The 18910-nt window shown below is 44.3% G+C and overlaps 1 protein-coding gene across 1 annotated transcript in view; it reads right to left on the minus strand.

Annotated features, from left to right (window-relative positions):
• Positions 1-18910, minus strand: part of LOC119385465 (glucose dehydrogenase [FAD, quinone]) — a 55259-nt gene that overhangs the window by 21796 nt on the left and 14553 nt on the right. The window contains exons 2-4 of the mRNA XM_037652893.1: positions 14985-15171; positions 13248-13379; positions 11355-11509 (exon numbers count right to left, since the gene is read on the minus strand). Coding sequence (XP_037508821.1) covers positions 11355-11509; positions 13248-13379; positions 14985-15171 — 474 coding nt within the window. The remainder of the gene's footprint in view (positions 1-11354; positions 11510-13247; positions 13380-14984; positions 15172-18910) is intronic.

Here is an 18910-nt window from a genome sequence, read left to right on the forward strand (position 1 = left end):
ATAATCGTGACGGTGATACGTCAGCAGAGCCTTGCTGGACCCCGGGCTAAAACACTTTCGTGCTAAAAATTGAGGAGTCATTTCACTCTGGGATAGTGGCTGATCGGCGAAGTTGTCTAGTACACGACACACAGGTAACGCAGAAGTTCCAACCATAGCTGATCACAAGACATGTGACTAAGCCAGAAATATCTGTCCAGAAGGTCCCGTTTGAATTTAGCACATGCTCCTCCAAGGTTTTCGAATTGAGTGCATTTCTGCCGTGGCATGCGTTTTGTCCTTTCGTGGCAGATACGTTGATGTTGGATGTCATGTGTTCCCTCCTTGATGTTTAGTGGACCAATGTTCAGTAGTGTGTTTTGCCCAATATTTGTTGCGCATGTGTTTCAGCTCGCTAACAGACGGAATGTCCCGGCCGTATACAGCATCGCCGTGATATGCATAAACACACGCCGTCGCGACTCTGCCAGTAGCAAACAAAGCAGCTCTGTAGAATAAGCTGATTAAGAACAATATGCGTGCCACGCCGCCAAAGACCATGCACCGATTACATGTCGGTACCAATTGCGCACATGAAATTCGTTAGTGATTCTTTCCACTCGATTCCGCACCAGATGAATGACCCATAGAAAGTACCAGCGAAGTATAGGTTTAGCGTGTAAGGCAGTTCCAGTTACACAGGAGTTCTAGCGAGGCTTTCATAGGAGCCGGTGCGTTGGAAGAATGGTGGTCTGTCTCGTAAACGCTCTAAGACGAGCGGTACGATGCGCTAGAAAGACAGACGCCACTCCGATGTCACTACGTAATAGAAGCCCCGTGTTTATTCAACAGCCGCTTTTTATCACTTTACACCACTGACGTCATAAGGCTGCACACTAGTGCTTGGCCCGAACAGAGATAACGATAACACTACATCTTTCCTTTTTTTTAAAGGAAGTGTTGGAACACAAAGCAAACAAAAATAAACCAGTATCAATAGCAACAGCACAGAACAACCGTATGCAGGTCTCAACTGTAGCCGTATCGCTGTGGTGGTCGAATTTCTCGACCATAGCGTGTGACATAACGACCAGGTCTCCCGCTATCCAAAGAAGCCGCCGGTGTTGAATTGAGCGCAGAATGCTCTGCTGAGGACCTGTGTTCCTCGGATTGGCCTGCAGCGTTCAGAGTCGCGGGAAAGTCATAAGACGGGTCATGCGCGCAGGTTCGCTCGCTGTATCTAACCAACGCCCTTCTGTTTCTGTCTAACTCGATCCCGTCGTCTGTCCGCACCCGATACGACCGAGGCCGTTGGGCTGGACTGAGCACCGTTGCTGGAATTTCGCTGTCTTTTATCCATACTCGATCTCCAGGGACAAGTTGTGGTAACCGAGTTACAGCATGACGACGGTCGTAGTCGAGCCTTTGCTTATTCCGAAACGTCTTGTCCTTGTCTCGGAGGCTTCTAAGACTGCTCACCTTTGATGGTACAAGTTTTTTCCGGTGTACAGGGAGCGTGGAGCGTAACCGCATGCCCATCAGTAGCTGGGCTTGAATTGTACCCAAGGGACCTGGGGAATCCCTGTACGCTAGGAGGGCCAGGTAAGGGTCAAGCGATTTTTCCAACAACCGTTTTACCGTCTGCACAGTACGTTCGGCTGCTCAATTTGACTGCGGATACCTGGGACTGGATGTGACGTGACGGAAGCCATAACTTGCTGCGAAGAGCGCGAATTCTACAGACGCGAACTGAGGACCGTTGTCTGTTACGACCAGTTCTCGAATCCCGTGCCTAGCAAATATGCTCTTGATTTGTACGATAACCGCCGCTGAGGTCATGGAAGATATTAGGGCGAGCTCCGGATATCGCGAAAAATAGTCTACGACCACAAGGTACGTTCTTCCATGCAAATGGAAATGATCAGCTCCAACCTTCAACCAAGGCAAGTTAGGAGACTCGGACGGCATCATGGGCTCGGCTTTTTGAACGCGCAGCCTCGCACACTCTCGACAACTGTTTAGCAGAGTTCCTAGCTCGGCGCTGAGACCGGGCCACCACACAGATTCTCGGGCCCTTGCACGACATTTCACAATGCCCTGGTGACCCTCATGCAATGAACAAAGTACTTCACTCCTAACTTTCTGAGGCACGACGAGGCGAGACCCATGTAGGAGCACACCGTCATATATTGTAAGGTTTGCTCTCTCCGACCAATAAGGGCTCAGCCAACTGCTCACTTTATCACGACGCGGCCAGCCATCCCTGCAATACAACTGAAGTTGTCGGCTGGTTTCGTCTTGTTCTTGCGCCAACCTTATTTTGTTCCAGTGTGCCGAAAACTTCAGTTCGCTGACACAGCCTTGTGCATAGCTCGATACTTCGCTGCAATCTAGCTCGCCCTTCTCTACATCTGTTTCCGCGCAAGGTGCCCGAGAAAGGGCGCCGGCGGTGCCAATCTGCTTTCCTGGGACATATGCGATTGAATATCGAAATCGCATGAGCCTCAGCCGGAATCTTTGTATTCTAGGGGGAAGCACATCAATGGGCGACTGGCCGAGTAGCTATAGAAGTGGTTTGGCCCGAACAGAGATAACGATAACACTACAGTCTGTGGGGCCTGTATAAATCTTGCAGCCATTTGTGTAAGAAGAGGATGCAGCGAAGGCGAAGCAAATAGAAACTTCGCACAACCTTCTGACTGTTTAGTTCGAACATATTTTTTCTCGTTTAAAACAAAAATTAATTTTTTCATACTTTCTATATATACTAGCAACAATCATACTATACAACGATGTAGAGCCCATATTTTTACTTGGACCGCTACACTGCGAGAATGAAGCTGCAATTTGGTCAAAATGCTATTTTTCCCAACCTTGGCACATTGTTGTGACCACGATGCTGCTTTATTTGTTCTTGAAGTACTTTTTACTGTAAGATCTTATAAATCTCACAATGTGAATATCCTCCTCGCGAAAACATTTTTTTTCTAAAGAAAACGTTAAACATACAGCATTTTGTCGTGGTGATTCGCCATGGCCAAAATTAATGAAAATTGAAACGAGACGAATAAACTATCACAGTCATGGACGCCCAGCGCCTTCAGATTAAGAAAAACAATTGTTTCGCAGTAATGGCTCAAAAGACTAACATTGTAACCCGCGACGGTGGTCTAGTGGTTAAGGTGCTCGAGTGCTGACCGGCAGGTCGCGGGACCGACTCCCGGCCGCGGCAGCCGCATTATCGATGGAGGCGAAAATGCTAGAGGCCCGTGTACTTAGATTTCAGTGTACGTTAAACTCCATATGGTCAAAATTGCCGGAGCCCTCTACTACGGTGTCTCTCATAATCATATCGTGGTGTGGGACGTTAAAACACAATTATTATATACTAATTTTGTAGAACTTATTTTGTGCGACACAGTTTTACTTTCGTGCGAAATGTTTGAAGCGCCCTCGAAGCGGCAGCAAATTTTTTTCTGAAAAATAGTGCCTCAGTATCTACTAGCTACTTGTCACATCATATATATATATATATATATATATATATATATATATATATATATATATATATATATATATATATATATATATATATATATATATATACAAATTTTTTCAATATGAGTGAAGACGGTCGTACAACCACTGGGTCCATTTGATTGCAATGACCCCAACATATATCTTCACGTGACTGTGACAGCCAAAAACCCAAAGTTGAAGCCTGTAAAGATGAAACTTCTCAAAATCCAAGCAACACACGCTTTACACAGTCGCTCGCCCTCGGTAGTCTGGTCCTCGTCAGAATGCTTCGCCTGTTATACACCAATGATCGAAAATACCTGCGTGATCGCTGGAGCAAGTGCTGCAGTCGACTAATCGTGACGCACGTGCAATCCTATTGTAACCGTCTAAAACAGTCCCGCAGTTTCATAAACATTGCGGCGCGCCCAGCGGTGCTGAATTTGTGGGTGAAGGGCAATAAAAGAAAAATAAAGAAAGAAAGAAGTGAGCTTGGCAATAACGCTTCTACTGCCTCCTGTAATATATGCAATGGAACTTCTATTTACAAGCATAGCACAGTAGTTAAAATGCGACATTAGTGCAATTAGTACGCAATTTCTCTTACAATACAACATCAAGTCAAGCGACGCAATACCTCAAGCACTACATGCCTTCTGCAACGCACAAAACTAGTAATTAATCTTGTAACCGAGTTCACTCAACTGGAAGTCATTTGAAAAGTTCACATTTTCAAACTGCCCCGCTCGTTAATATAGCGATTAGAGGACTTAAAAGAGTTAATTGGGGAGTGAAGTGAAAATTGGAACTCACCTGCGATATTCCTACTAGACCGGCTATGTATCCTGCTTCAGGAGTTGTGGGATTGAGCGTCACGAGGAGGAATTGCATGTCCGGGTGCGTTGGATCAGCGCTTGGCGTACTTAAAAAGGCGACACATTCGATGCCGTACGGATGAATAAGTGGCCCTGAAAGAAGAAGGCGATATCGCTTCACCGGTTTCGTAAACTTCAAATATAACTTTGCTACCAGATCGCCAAGAAGCTTTGCAGTCTACGTGTATCAACTGAGGAACTGGCAAAATGAACATTGAAAATTTGACGAGAACGCGCATTTCGCGTGGTTTAAACAGCAGAAAATCATAAGAATCGTTCCACTTAGATATTTTAATCAAGACATTGCAGAAGCGGACAAATGTAGGCAAAGGCCGTGTAACGACCACCTAGCCGCGCGGTACAGATCGTAAATAAAGCTAATACATCCGCAGCTGCGGTGATAGTTGTCTAACATCAGATCCAGTGGTAGTGCTTTTGTAGCGTTAATCGCGGTGATGGTGTTTGTCCAACACAGGGGTCTCAAACATGCGGCCCGTGGACCTTTCTCTAGCGGCCCGCGCCTTCACAAGCAACAAGGATTTGTGACTTTGCTAAATGGTACTCGCATTACTTTCTCGCCTATCACGATTAATAGAGCTTTGTTCGGGTAAGCTACAGAGACGCGACTAGTGTCAAGCATTTTTTTTTCTTGAGGCTTCCCATGCGATTACTTTGAGTTAAGACATCACCGTGGAACGAAAAAATATTTCAGATTCGGCGCCCAGATTTTTGTCATTGCGGACATCAGTATTGATATGTTCTTCGAAAGCAGACATCAAATCAGCTTCTGAAATGACCCATATATTGGACATGAGAAAGGCGTTTTTTGAAATATCGTTGAAACTCTCTCTACGCTTCCCCCTCCTCCCTCTCCCGTTCCCACCACCTTCATCGTCCCGGCCCTTGTGGGATTAAATTTCGCGGCTGCGGCCCGCTGTTTGAGGTGAGTTCGATACCACTGGCCTAAAAGCTTCGCAGCACACACACTTTCACACTTTCACAGGGTGCAATTTTTTGTGCTCTAGACCGACAGCTGTGGGCATATGAAAGTTTCCACAATCACACTGTATGTATGTATGTATGTATGTATGTATGTATGTGTGTGTGTGTGTGTGTATGTATGTATGTATGTATGTATGTATGTATGTATGTATGTATGTATGTATGTATGTATGTATGTATGTATGTATGTAAGGCTTGCTTAAATAATTAAAGTGATACGGAACAGAAAGCCCAACCTGTAAACTTAGCGCCTACCACAACTTTTGTGAAATGCGTCGTCAACGTGGCGTGATGTGGCGCATTCCACACGTTACGCTTCATAGCCTAAATCTAAGTAACATAGCTCGTGTGTCCCGTGACCATCTCGTGTTTAGTACAGTGCAGATATACCAAGAATAACTGTTTATGATTGCTAAATAAGACGGAAAAATATGGACTGATAGTTTTCGCTCGCAAAAAAAAAACCGCTAGTGGATACCAAGACATATACGATAATCCCTATTTAACTTCTGAGAAGGACGGCTTGCTGGACGAGTTGGTAGTTTTTCTTAAAGTGAGCCAAACGAAACAACAAAGACACAGCATAAACTATAAACTCAGGAATATGTCTTGAAATCATTGATTGTTGGGCTAGTTGGTCGTGCGCAACGGGCTGACACATATTATAGATCAAGGAATAAAACGACAAATACATGAAAGAAGACAAAGATGATCTCTTGTCTTTGTCTTCTTTATTGTGTTTGTTGTGTTATTCCTGTCGCTAATGCGTCGAAGCCTGTTAGAAATTAAGGGTTCTGGTGAAACAACAAAGAGACACACATTATTTCCCATGCTGCTGAGCGAAATCCTTTGATGTACACCACAAAATCGTTCGCGAACTGATAGGAAGCCTGTTAAAAAAGTATCCGACCTTATTATTTTTTTTGCGAGCACCTGATGGATTTGAAACAAGCGCGCTTGCATCAGCCAACCTTGAACCTTCGTGCGCATGCGTGAATTTTTTCCCGCCTGCCAATAGCATCAGTCGCTGGGACGCAGCGTTTGAGTGAGGTCGTGCGCAGTGCTCTCGTCGATTTTTCACTGCAAGGAAAATGACGGAGCGACTGGAGCAGCGCTACTGCATCAAATTTTGTCAGAAACTGGGCGACAGCCAAGTGGAAACCGTTGGGAAGATCAAGACGGCTTTCGGTGACGACGCTGTGAGCCGCACACAGACTAAAGAGTGGTACAACCGGTTTAAAGACGGCCGCACATACGGTGGAGAGCGAGCCACGCTCCAGTCGGCCATCAACATGCCGAAATGACCAGGTCATCGCCGCAGTGAACGCTGTGGTGATGCGGGACCGTCGTGTGACTATACGGGAAATCGCGGAAGAGGTGGGCATCATCACTTTCTCTGCACATTCCATTATGATCGAAGATTTGGCCACGAAGAGAGTTGCGGCGAAATTCGTGCCGAAACTGCTCACGGTGGAGCAAAAGCAACTTCGTGTTGAAGTCTCACAGGACATGCTGAATTTCACAAGCAGTGACCCTAACTTCATGAACACCATTATCACTGGTGACGAGTCTTGGGTGTACGGGTACGACCCGGAAACCAAATCCCAGTCGTTACAGTGGAAGCATTCCACGTCACCAAGACCACAAAGGCCCGCCAAGTGCGCAGCAACGTCAGAGTGATGCTGAGTGCTTTCTTTGACTCCCGCGGTGTGGCAAACCACGAGTACGCACCACAGGGTCAAAGAGTCAACAAAGAGTACTACAGGGATGCCCTCCGTCGCCTACGTGATGCTGTGCGGCGCAAGAGACCTGAGTTGTGGTCAACAGGAAACTGGCGCATCCATCACGACAATGCTCCTGCACATTCCTCACACTTAGTTCAGACTTTTTTTGGTGAAAAGTCAGACTCCTGTAGTTCAACAGGCTCCTTACCTCCTGATATGGCCCCCTGCGACTTCTGGCTGTTTCCCAAACTCAAGAGGACATTGAAAGGAGAGCGATTTCAGACAAGGGAGGACATTATGGCTGCAACGACAGCTGAGCTAAACTCCATTCCGAAAAGGGCCTTCTCAGAATGCTTCCAACAATGGCAGCACCGCTGGGAGAAGTGTGTGGAGTCTCAAGGGGACTACTTTGAGGGGGATTAGGTTTCCAACGCTCCAATTATGCCACTTTTTTTTTTCTTCCACCAAAGGTCGGATACATCTATAACAGACCTCGTAGGTTTGCCGTTGCTCTCCTGGGCACGTTCTCTTTTACAGCTGTTATGAGATCATTTCACCGGCCGTTTTTGGCGCCGTAGTTGTGCGCCACCACCGCCGCCGGTGTCCGTAACCACTATCGCTCGAAATAAGAAAAAAAAAAAACGAAATAAGAAAAAAATTCCAGGATGGAACGAGGTTCGAACCTGGGCCCTCTGCGTAGGAGCCCAGTACTCAACCTCTGAGCCATGCCGGTGCTTGAAACTGCTTTGCGAAAAGGTCCTATACAGTCTTCATGTCGGGGAGGAACCACATTAACATATGTAATGTAGCGTGGTAGAAGAGTAAAATAACAACCAAGTGTCACACAATGCGAATTCTGTAACCAGGCGTCACACAATGGGAATTGTGCAACGAGTGAGTTGTTGAATGCTCCCAACCCATTACAAAGGGGTCTGCCATAATTCTTCTTCGTCATTAGCCACAGCGTCAACAAAGTGCACATAATGCCTTACTGGTGTTTAGCAGATACCATGGTTCTGCGAAGAATGACGAAAAATTGCGTAGTGGCTGCTTTCTTCGTTCACAAAAATTATGATTTATAGTGTAGTGGGTTCCGCGCAAGTGCACTTCTATTGGTTGCCAAGGAAGCCCATAAGGCTCCCATAATGCATTTCCTCAGCGTCTCCATAAACTTATTTCCCTTTCTCTATCTCTTTCTCACGTTAGCGTATCTTATAAAGTGTGGTGGGAGAATGAAATAACGACCTGGCGCCACACAATGCGAATTACGTAATTCGTGGGTGATTTAAAGCTTCCAACCGATTACAAAAGGCTCAGTCATAATTCTTCATCGTCATCAGTCGTTGCATCAAGAAACTGCACATAATGCCTTAAAGATGGTACCTCGATTCTCCGCAGAATGACGAGTAATGTCGTGGTGGGTGCTTCCAACTTCACAAAAATTATCGTTTGTGGCGTAGTGGGTACGTTGCTAGTGTAGTTGTATTAGTAGCCACGAGAGAGTTTATAACGGGCTCTAGAAATGCCGCTCTTCGAGCTTTCGCTGTGACTGTGCTGTGCTTTCCGCGCAGGCCTGGCGTTTTTTTTTTTTTTGCTTTTTCTGTACTTTCGCGCGAGGTGCTTCGCGCTGCGTATACCGATAAGTTAAGTTGTCCGGTAAGCATCGTTAATTAGATAAAACCAATAGGAGGCTCACTGTAGCATCAAGGTTTAGATTTTTGCATTTTCAGAGGCTCGCAATGACTTAAAATTACGAGACTGGCAGTACACATTAGAATTCTGTTACAAAAAATTACTAGCAAAGTGCATTATTTTATTTATTTTGTTTAGTCTTGATTGCGCGACTGCCACTGTTTTCCTCTTAAAAACAATTTAAGAGGTAGGAACCAACCACATCATTTAGTATATCTGACCATTACTAATAACTGTTGGAGCCTATTTACCAACACGCGCTGTGCAGGTAGCCGCGTTCTTGTATCTACATTCCGAGTAGAATTATATCATGATAATTCTACTCAGATTGTTCCATATAACGTTCGTGTACTGTGATTACCTACTTTAATTCCTTGTATGCAACCCAGATTGCGCCATTTTTAGTCAATACAAAAGTTCCAGAACTCGGGATTAAGGATGATGACTATTCTGTGATATCAATTCTTTTGCCTTTATGATAATTCTCGGTCGTCTTTCGAAAGTAACCGCGAGCACAGCATTTCCTGGTCACACAATGAAACGCGTACATATATTTAACCAGAGCACCACTTCATGTGGATCGAAGCAGAGTTCATGACTGGCTTGTTTTAATGGAGAAGCATGCGTGAACAAGTAGAAAATTGTAATATAACTCGCATTTATTTTCATTGTACAACGTGCAAGTTGTATCACGAAAAGCGGTCACAAACTTTTCGATTGCTTGAAAAGACAGTTGAACATTTTCTCCCACGTGTAAAATGCCGCGTGGTGTAATCCTACGTTTACAAACACCACCTGTTGACATGCTTTTTTTAGGCCTCTAGGAAAAAATAATTATTTCTTGAAAGTTCTCCACTACTTCTTGGGAGCACTGGGTGCCGGCTAACTTCGTTTCTTTTGTTATCTACATTTTTTTCTAAGTATTTGGCTAGTATTTAGAGCTACAAGCAAACCTGCAGTATCAGATAAATACTACGGGCTATATTTCCGAATTTTCGGGAAAATATGCATCACTGCAATTAGCATCAATGTAATATTGATATCTTCTGGTGTCAGGCAAAAGCTTGAACCACTCGTTATAACACATACCGATAATTCCAGCTTAAGAAAAAAAAAACATTATGAAACGACATCTTTGCGTATTTTACCCTTTTCTCCTCAAGGGTTATGCGGATATCATGCATGCATGTGCATCGTATAAAGATTTAGCAAAACAATATTACGAAACATGCAGCTGGATTGGATGCTGGTCTGGGCTTACCTGTTCTAAAGAGCGAGTACTTTGGCACTGTAGATGGCAAGTAGTAGTTAATTTCTATATTCTCAGCCGAGGATGCAGCGATTCCGTTCACAGTCACGTGATCGTATAGATTTTCGCCAACAGGAAGGTCAACAATAACGTTTATCTGAAACATGTGAGGAGTATTCTTGTGCAGCAGTAATCATTTCACAAATTTCAAAGTTTAGAAAAGCGCTTCTTATTTGCAACGAACATTTTTCTTAGACATGAAGTGTTATGGTACCGTTGCTAAGGAGATTATTGACCCGATGCATTGAATCAAAATAAGTGCGCTCCGCGTTTGCGAAGCTAAAAAGGAACACAATTTCAATGTGCGCAACAAAACGGGATGCTTAAACATTGCAAAGAGAAACCCAGTTTTGAAAACAGCAAATTGTAAACATGAACGTGAAATTGTCGAAGCGTTTTTTATAAGGGAAGAAGAAGAAGGCAGTTGCGTCACCAAGCCATCTGTTTTCCTCACTGATGCTGAAATTCAATTTCGCAAATATTTCATACGACGATAATGCAATTCTTTTATCGTGTTTTTGTTGGTCACTTTCGAATCTTCATCGATTCACTCACATGAACTCTTATCGCGTTAACAGTGCGAACGCCTCATAACTGGCTTGCTCATTTTATCCTGCTGGTTGTTAATCTTTGTTAAGCTTTGGCTGTATCTGTTTTCACCTGTTTGCATTTTACATGAGCGCGGAAGGTGCGCCTGGTGTTAAGTACACATGCTAACTTTTGATAACAACGTAAGCTGCTTTTGTGCTGCTTTTTGACTTGACAGTTTCGATCGGAAAGGCGGTGCAGTGTTGTGCGCTGTAAAATCGAGTGGTTGTTGCAACAAAGTTTGAGTTGTAAGTACAGGCCTCGTCCAGTGTACTGTGTTTCCTTTGTCCTGGTCTTTTTGTGCTGTTTCCCCAGCAGCTTAGACAAGTACCGTGGTTATTTAGCTGGACGGCCTGCTGGGCGCTGGGAAAGCGCAATATTTTTGCATCGCGGGACGCATGGCAGCCTGTGCAGTGTCATTATATTGAAGTAACCGCTTCACGTGAACACCACTTCATTTATATTTTAACAGAAGATTTGCCTCGACGAATTTTGAAATTGCGTATTCAGTTATATTCTACTGGTACCAAATTACGAATGCGCAAACTATGAATATGTTTCTGGGTATTACGTATAGATCAGATTATTTAGTTCCTGTAGGTGGCATAGCGGATTAACTGCAGCATAGTGAGAATAAAATAGATGAAAAGCAAAGGGTCCTCTTACCGCCAGTGACTCGAGATGGTCGCGAGGGCCAATGCCAGATAGCATCAGCAGCTGTGCAGAAGCAATGGCTCCAGCGCACAGTATGACTTCTTTCCTTGCCCGAACGGTATGTGTTCCGAGGTACCGTTTGTACTCCACGCCCACAGCATTCATCCCTTGGAAAATCACCTGCAAAAGTCGCTCACGTATGAGGCTTGCTTTACTTTGTTAATTAAGGGCGAATTTAAAGTAAAATATACTTTTACAGCATCTGTACGGTGGTCAAGACAATTCAGCAGTAAACAGAATAGATATTATTCTGCGTGCGGAACAGATGAACCTTATACACCTCCTCACCTTCGTCACATGCGCGTAAAGTGCGACGTCAAAGTTCTTCCTTCTGCGAACGTCATTGGTGATGAATGATTTACTTGAGCTCCAGCGCTCTCCATTCTTGATGTTATTTTGTACGCGGGAAAAGCCTGAAAGAAACACAAATTGGTACGCAACCATTTGCACACCTTCCCTCGTACATTGACAACATGGAATATATATATGCCAATATTTGTACGAAGGACAATTAAAAAAAGTTCGTCATATTTGTGTTTACAACTTTTATAAGATCTGAATTTGCAAGCAGAAATGCGGTTGCAAATGATAAGTGCACTTCCGTTTATGGCAGAGTCCCAGCCAAAAAGAAAGGCTAGCGGAAAAATAAAAATTCACAACGCCTATAATAGGGCGACTAAAGGGCAGCTACACTGGAGCATATTAATGGGTATTACGGCTATTAGAGGAATTGCATAACCCATTTGAAGCAATTTAACTTTAGCGCGTGCTCTGCGGGCGTAATAGCGAAAACACTGAAATATCTGATACAGCCAGCGTCATTGTTTGCATATACGGGAAATTGCTCAAAGGGCTCGTTTCTCTAGTAAACGCAACCATTAGAACGCAACAGATATGAACCCGTGAAAGCGTAGGTGACATTTTTTGTTTGTTTTTAGTTGTAGTGCATTGCTTATGACAACAATTAAATGAATTCAAGTACAAGACGAAGCACCCTTTCCGCTGGTGGGATCCGAATCCACAACCTTCGAATTATGCGCACGATTCTCCACCAATTGAGCTACGATGGAGGGCGCTCCCTCGTAAACATTCTTGAGTATTTATGTGCGTCTAATCCCTGGGCGTGTTAGCCAGCGCCACACGTACCCAAGGACGCAAATGTACAGCACTCTCCTTGCCAGAGGGCGTCACGTGGCATGTGAACTTTTCACGAGTTTGAAGCGGACCAAGAAACGTGCGCATGTTACCTAAGGCATCAAGTCTGTCGATACGAAGTCCTCACTGTGAATCTAGGAAAGAAGAATTCTTGGAAGGGCTCGTTTCTTTGTTAGATAACAAAAATATAATGAAGCGAAGAAAAGCATGGGGGGGGGGGAGGGGGGTATTACTTGTTGTTTCTTCAGCCAAGGTTCAATGCTTATGAACTAACTTGAAAAAAATAATGAAGTGGATCCCTTTGAGTAGCTGTGATCCGAGCCAACGCCTTTGGACTTGCGCGTCCCACTCTCTAGTAATTAGGCTACGACGGGCGGCGCTCCCTCGTCCGCTTTGTTTGGTATTTGTAAATGAGCATTCCGAAGCATGCTTCTTATAATTTCTAAGAAGAACAAATATTTATTTGCGCAAGCCACCGTTGCCTTTAAAACAAGGCAACGCCGTGTGGTCGGGTCCCTATTCCAAGGCACCGCTGGCCCTCGCCATCCTTTTGGCCCTCCGGACCAGCCTGAGCTGGTCACCGAGGACAGGGCTGGACAGCAATGCCTCCCACCTCAATCTGGTATTATCCACCGTTTGCTCTTCGGTGTGAGCCGTGCATTCCCTTGTGATGTGGTAGAGCTATCTTACTTGTCTGGTTCGGCCCATTATAGTCGTCGTTGCTGTAACCAAGTTCCCGGCCAGCTTCTAAGAACAAGTCACTAGCCTTTGTGTGTGAGCTGGGGAAACTGACCGGTACTTCTCCACTGTCGCCATGGTAGCCTGTAAAAAAACAGGGCTCACCGTAAGTACATGTTTGCTTCTACACGATAAATACTTCAGTAATACACACTTGAAGGCTACTACGACGACGTTTCTGCCAGGTCTAGGCAATGACAATTTTATGTTCCTGAGACGCTCTTGTAGGTACCTTATGGAAATGGCCAGCAAATTGCTACAATTCCGGCAACCTGCCATTTCGGGCTTCATTGTTAGCGCAGGTTTATTGTGATAAGACAGTGAAGCAGTGCCATTTTACACCTTGCTATAGTGGGTAATGAGGTCCTGTTTTCTCATACTTCGTTGTGACAGACATGTTCAAAAATATTTACATTGAAGAACGATGCTTCGCGCAACGGCCGTGGAGTTCCGAACAAACTCCCGGGCTGACAAAAACGATGATGCTGTTTTCATTCTCTGCGGAAGGGATCGCACACATGAGTGGGCGTATGCGCATGGGAGAAAAACAACCGAGGCTGCTCGGACACGCACATCATCCAAGGGCATCAACGGGCATAGATATCATCAATGCTTAATTCAGTTACCATCAGCGACATAATTCTACATTCTACGTTTCAATGCCGGATGAGGCGAGGAATGACAGGCGCGAGACGCAGCAACTTATGTCTGTGATTGAGTCCTGTCGGCTCGCTAATTGGTAATGATAATATGCGTTGGCTTGCGGAAATACGGCCACAGAAAGTTTTTGAGCCGGCCGCTCTTGCAGTGTAAAAATTCACTTTGCGCGAATAATACATCCCGTAGCGCCGTACAGCACGGGAATGAAACGCAAAAAAAAAAAGAAAACTCGCACGATAACTTGGGGTGACGCATTGTAACTAGCGATGCCCTCTCTGCTCACGAACACCTGGTGAGGCAAGAAATCTCCCTTTTCCTACTTTCAGCTTCCTGGAAAAGCGCAAGTGGCGTGGCATTTAGGCATCGTTTTACAAGAACACGGGCCGGCTTTCCTTTGAAAAAGTATACGAACAAACGCGATATTCGCACAGAAATAGAAATGTTACCTGAATAGCTAGTGCGAATTATAGAAAATGTGTTTAGTATAAACTACGGCATTTAATTAGTGTAGCATAATAACAGAAGGAGATAATGAAATGGCATTTTGTGATATTGTGAAGGCGTGCTTGCTTACTATACATAATATATTTCAACGGATTCAATCTAATTAACCTACGTTCGCATGTGTGCTTCGACATAGAAATTGTTTTTCTGTGCAGTGTACGTAGTTTCTTGGAGGTAATGGTTTCTGCCGATGGCTCGTAAGTTTTAGTCAGAAAGCGTCAGCAACCCTGTAGGGCAGCAGAATTTCTACGACCAAATATTAAGTGCCACGATGCATGGCGAAGTATGGTAAAAAAAATTGCTAATTACTAATAGACCCTGAAGCTTCTTGCGAGACACTGAGCCGAAATGCAAGATTATTGGATGTGGTTTTTCCCAAGCAGCCAAACGATGAAGTGTCAACTCCGTCTTTTTACGTGTGCATATATCAGTAAAACCAGCAACACACCAATTTCGTTTGTGTTCACGCGATCGTGGAAACAACCACCAGTTGCATGCAGATTAGGTCAGATTGGAATCTCTTACCATTGTCGATGCCTAAGTAAGATGTTTCAATACTGATGAAATCTGGCAGCACGTCGTTGAAAGACCAGCCCTCGGCGCCATACCGGGATACCCAATTATCGTAGTCTTTGCGGTTTCCCCGAGCGTAAATAATATGGTTGATCGAGCTCGAGCCGCCGAACACTTTGCCACGCGGGAATCTGTTAATCTGCGAAGAAATATTATTTGCGGACGGTATTAAGGCAGCAGAATAGCGGTTTCAATTTTATTATTTGAAGCCTATCGTGTGAAGATCATACACGAGAGCATCGGTGTTTGATTGCTGTGATAAAAGTATAATCGTGTTGCCTCAATTTCTTACAACGCATTGCAATCGCAAGATCGTGGCAGCTGCGCGCTTACGCTCCCCTCCGGGTTGTGTTGCTTCTGCCCTCAAAATGCGGCCGATGATAGCAGGAAGAAAGCACTCTATATTTTGCTTGGATGCAAGCATAATATATACCGGCTTTTTATATCTATGAGCAACCTAAGTTGCAGCATAACCTCGCTAATCTGCTTGCACTTGCTTCACACCTCTTCCCATCTAACGAAGCTTAACTAACACATTCTCAATTATTTGTCGTTCCGTCCTAGCGGCTAGGCGGAAACACAAAAAAGAAAACAAAAACAGGAGAATATGAATCAGCCGCGATGGCCGTATACGCAGAAATCTGCAAAGTGCATGCACAATCATCTATGAAACATGCCTGCTTTCGCCACATTAGTTGGCTTATTATTCAGTTTTAGTGCTCTGTATTGATGTCCTTTTATGTATTTCTTTCATTTATTATGTTTGCATATATATATATATATATATATATATATATATATATATATATTCAATCCGAACTCGTATAATCAATCCATTCCTGTGCTTACTAAAATTGCTTTGTCCGATTATGATGGCACAGTTCTTACTTTAGGGCCTCGTTCTGAAAATTTTGTACCTTCATATATGCACTGCAGTTTGCGATTCTGTCAATAAACTTGAATCTTGAAAAAAGAGGCACATTTGGAAAAATTATGTGAAAGCATTTTTGAGTCTAGCAAAAAAGTGGTTAATGCTTCAAACAATGGTGCATAATTATGCCTTATATCAGAGGGAGACACAATTGATAAAAAACTTGTCCTTGGCTTCTCATGTGCCATATTTTTTTCCCTTAACCGTCCCCACGTGGAAGCGGCCCGCGGCGCTGCCGCCTTGTTCGGCTGCGGTGCTCCTCTGGACTCTCTATAAAGTTCATTATCTGTCTGTATTAAGCATGGCCGGCCTGTTTAAAAAAAATGATTGTCCAATATTTTATCAACAATTGTGTTGACCTAAAATAAATTATTTCTTCAGGTATATAGATTTTATGTTTGTTCAGCATGGAAGAGGAGGGATTGTATGCGCACAGTGAGATTTTTTGTCTGCTCAACGTACAATTTCTGTATAGCTGTAAAACTATGGCGACATCGATGGTAGTTCAACGGTGCCAATTCACAAGAATGGGGCAGTCGTTCACTATCAATCCTGGCAATGATTTTTAAACCAGGTTTTTAAACCAGATACTGCAGAGCACAACTGTAATGTGAATCTGTGCTGAGCTACAGGCAAGAAATTGGTAACCATATTAACCAAGATTCAGAACTTCGAACTCATCTGAAGTTAGCCTGTATTAGAGTTAAGGAAAAATTAGACGAAAGTGTTTCTTCATTCAAGTATTTACAGGGTCGACCACATCTAAGGTCAACACCTGATTAGTATTCAAGCCTTTAAAACTAGAACGTTTCGTCTATTCCAGGAGGGAAATGTACATTATATGACATCTAATCGTGCTGTCGATAAACACGATAAAAAACTCACGGGGTGCCTTCTGCAATCGCCTAAGACGACTCGAAGGCGAAAGCAATCTTCTTCGTTTTATTCTCAGTCTATGTAATGGTCCCCCACGCCCCCCTCCGAAAACTCTTCTTTTCTGATGTAGTGCATGTGCCCCTTGAACACTTGCAATACTGTCTCTTCACTTCGCATGGCGGTTCACTTGACACCTCTTCACACACTTTCCAAACACGCTTCACAGGTAGCTTCATCAATCAGATTTATAAGCCAGTTGTCCCTATCACTCTAAACACCACGCAACCAATCTCAGTGCATTACTGCACAATGCTACAATCACTACTTCGCATTTCAACTTCTCAACGACATCAACAGTTTTCTCGCTTTATTACCCCCTACCCATTGTATTTTTCTGACGCAACTTCTACTGGTAAAATCGTCATATTGCGGAAGGACATGTCCACCATGGGCACATTCCCTAACGGAGCTCTACCTGCTCTCCTTTTGCTACTAACACGCATCACATGACTTCAGGCATCTTTTAACTTTGGTTTCAATCCCCGGCCAAAAGAATTCTGTAATTCAAGCCAACGTGTTCTTCACTCATTGAGGCCCCACCATGAAACTGTCATCTCCCAAGGTAAGTATCGTTTTCCTGAAAGCTTTGGGTACCAGAAGCTGTTGTACTTCCCTTCCTGAATTGAACTGGCATTTTTTATACAGTAGTCTGTTGTGTATTAAGAACTCGATTATATTCCTGCTTCTTTGTCTCTCGAACCTTCTGAAAACAACGCTTGAACAACTCATCCTTTTTCTGCTCTTCGCAGAACTCCATAACGGTAAGTCTATATCCTGCATGGTCACCACCATCAAGTCCGTGGCCTCTGCTTCTCTCTTTGCTGCAACTCTCGTCATTACTTCGGCCACTTCTGTCTGCACTTCCCGTAAACCTTTGCGGCGTGATTCCCTTTGACCACTCTCCTTTTGTTCCGCTATTGTAAGAATGCGCGCATTCTGTTCCTCCATCGTTGTTCTGCCAGCTCATATCAGGCTCATCTACTTTCCTTGTTCCCGTCACAGTACCCGATATCAGGTCTTACATGGTTTCTCCCAGCACTTTACTCTCACACAAAGTGTGTAACATGGAGTTGCAACTTTAATACGATCCTCTGGAGGCCTCCTCACCGAACTATCTACCAAAATGACTGTTCCGTACCTTCGCATTAAATTTACTTTCTCAACTAAGCTCCGTTTCACCAAAACCTGCCCGTATCTATAAAAACTTTCACCCTTTGTCCATGCACCTCTCCGTCTAGCACAGGGAAAGAATCTCCTTGCGAGTGACGTTCAATTTCTCTCTTCTTTCTGGTGTGTTCTTTCTGCATCTCTTGCCCGCCTTTTATGCTATCGTCCTGGGAGTCCACAATAAAAGCTACTCTGTCTGTAGTCCCCACGGAGAAAGGAAACAACTCAGGAGAGTTGTCCAGCCCGCGCACTGGGAGAAAAGTGCGGTAGAAATGAGGCCTTAGCGGCCATATCCATTGGGCATAATAGCGGCTTTGGAATGGTTACGTTGCGTTCCTTGCTGTGCAGTGGCTGCGGCAAGCGGCGGCATATGCGTTTCCGTAGCTCTTGCACGAAATCACGGCGGGCAGTATCCATTCTTTTAACGCGGTAGCGTTAGAGAGCTCGTGTCGCAGAAATTCCGTTGTCGGTGTCGGCACCGTTGGTTGTGAGCGAAAAATCGACCGTGAGCGAAAAATCGAGAAAGCAGCAAATAAAATAAAGAATAACAATTTCGGTTTCATTGAGGATCGAACCCGGGCCGTTCGCGTGGCAGGTGTCCTACCACGAAGCCACGAGATCACTTGCAGCTACTTCGGAAAAAAACACTACATAAATGCTATGTAGTGGAAGGAGTCTCCTTAACGCATTTTGTTCGACAGGTGTCACGACGAAAACGAGCCCATTCGGCGATTTGTAGGCGCATTTGGGAGACCATCAAACTACGTCGAAAAAGGCCGGGATAGTGCAGCCATCGCCGCTAAAACACACACGAACTTTCAAACAGCTCTAAAAATGGACCACT

The sequence above is a fragment of the Rhipicephalus sanguineus genome, chromosome 3 (genome assembly GCF_013339695.2).
Source record: "Rhipicephalus sanguineus isolate Rsan-2018 chromosome 3, BIME_Rsan_1.4, whole genome shotgun sequence".
In the NCBI taxonomy this organism is placed as follows: Eukaryota; Metazoa; Arthropoda; class Arachnida; order Ixodida; family Ixodidae; genus Rhipicephalus; species Rhipicephalus sanguineus.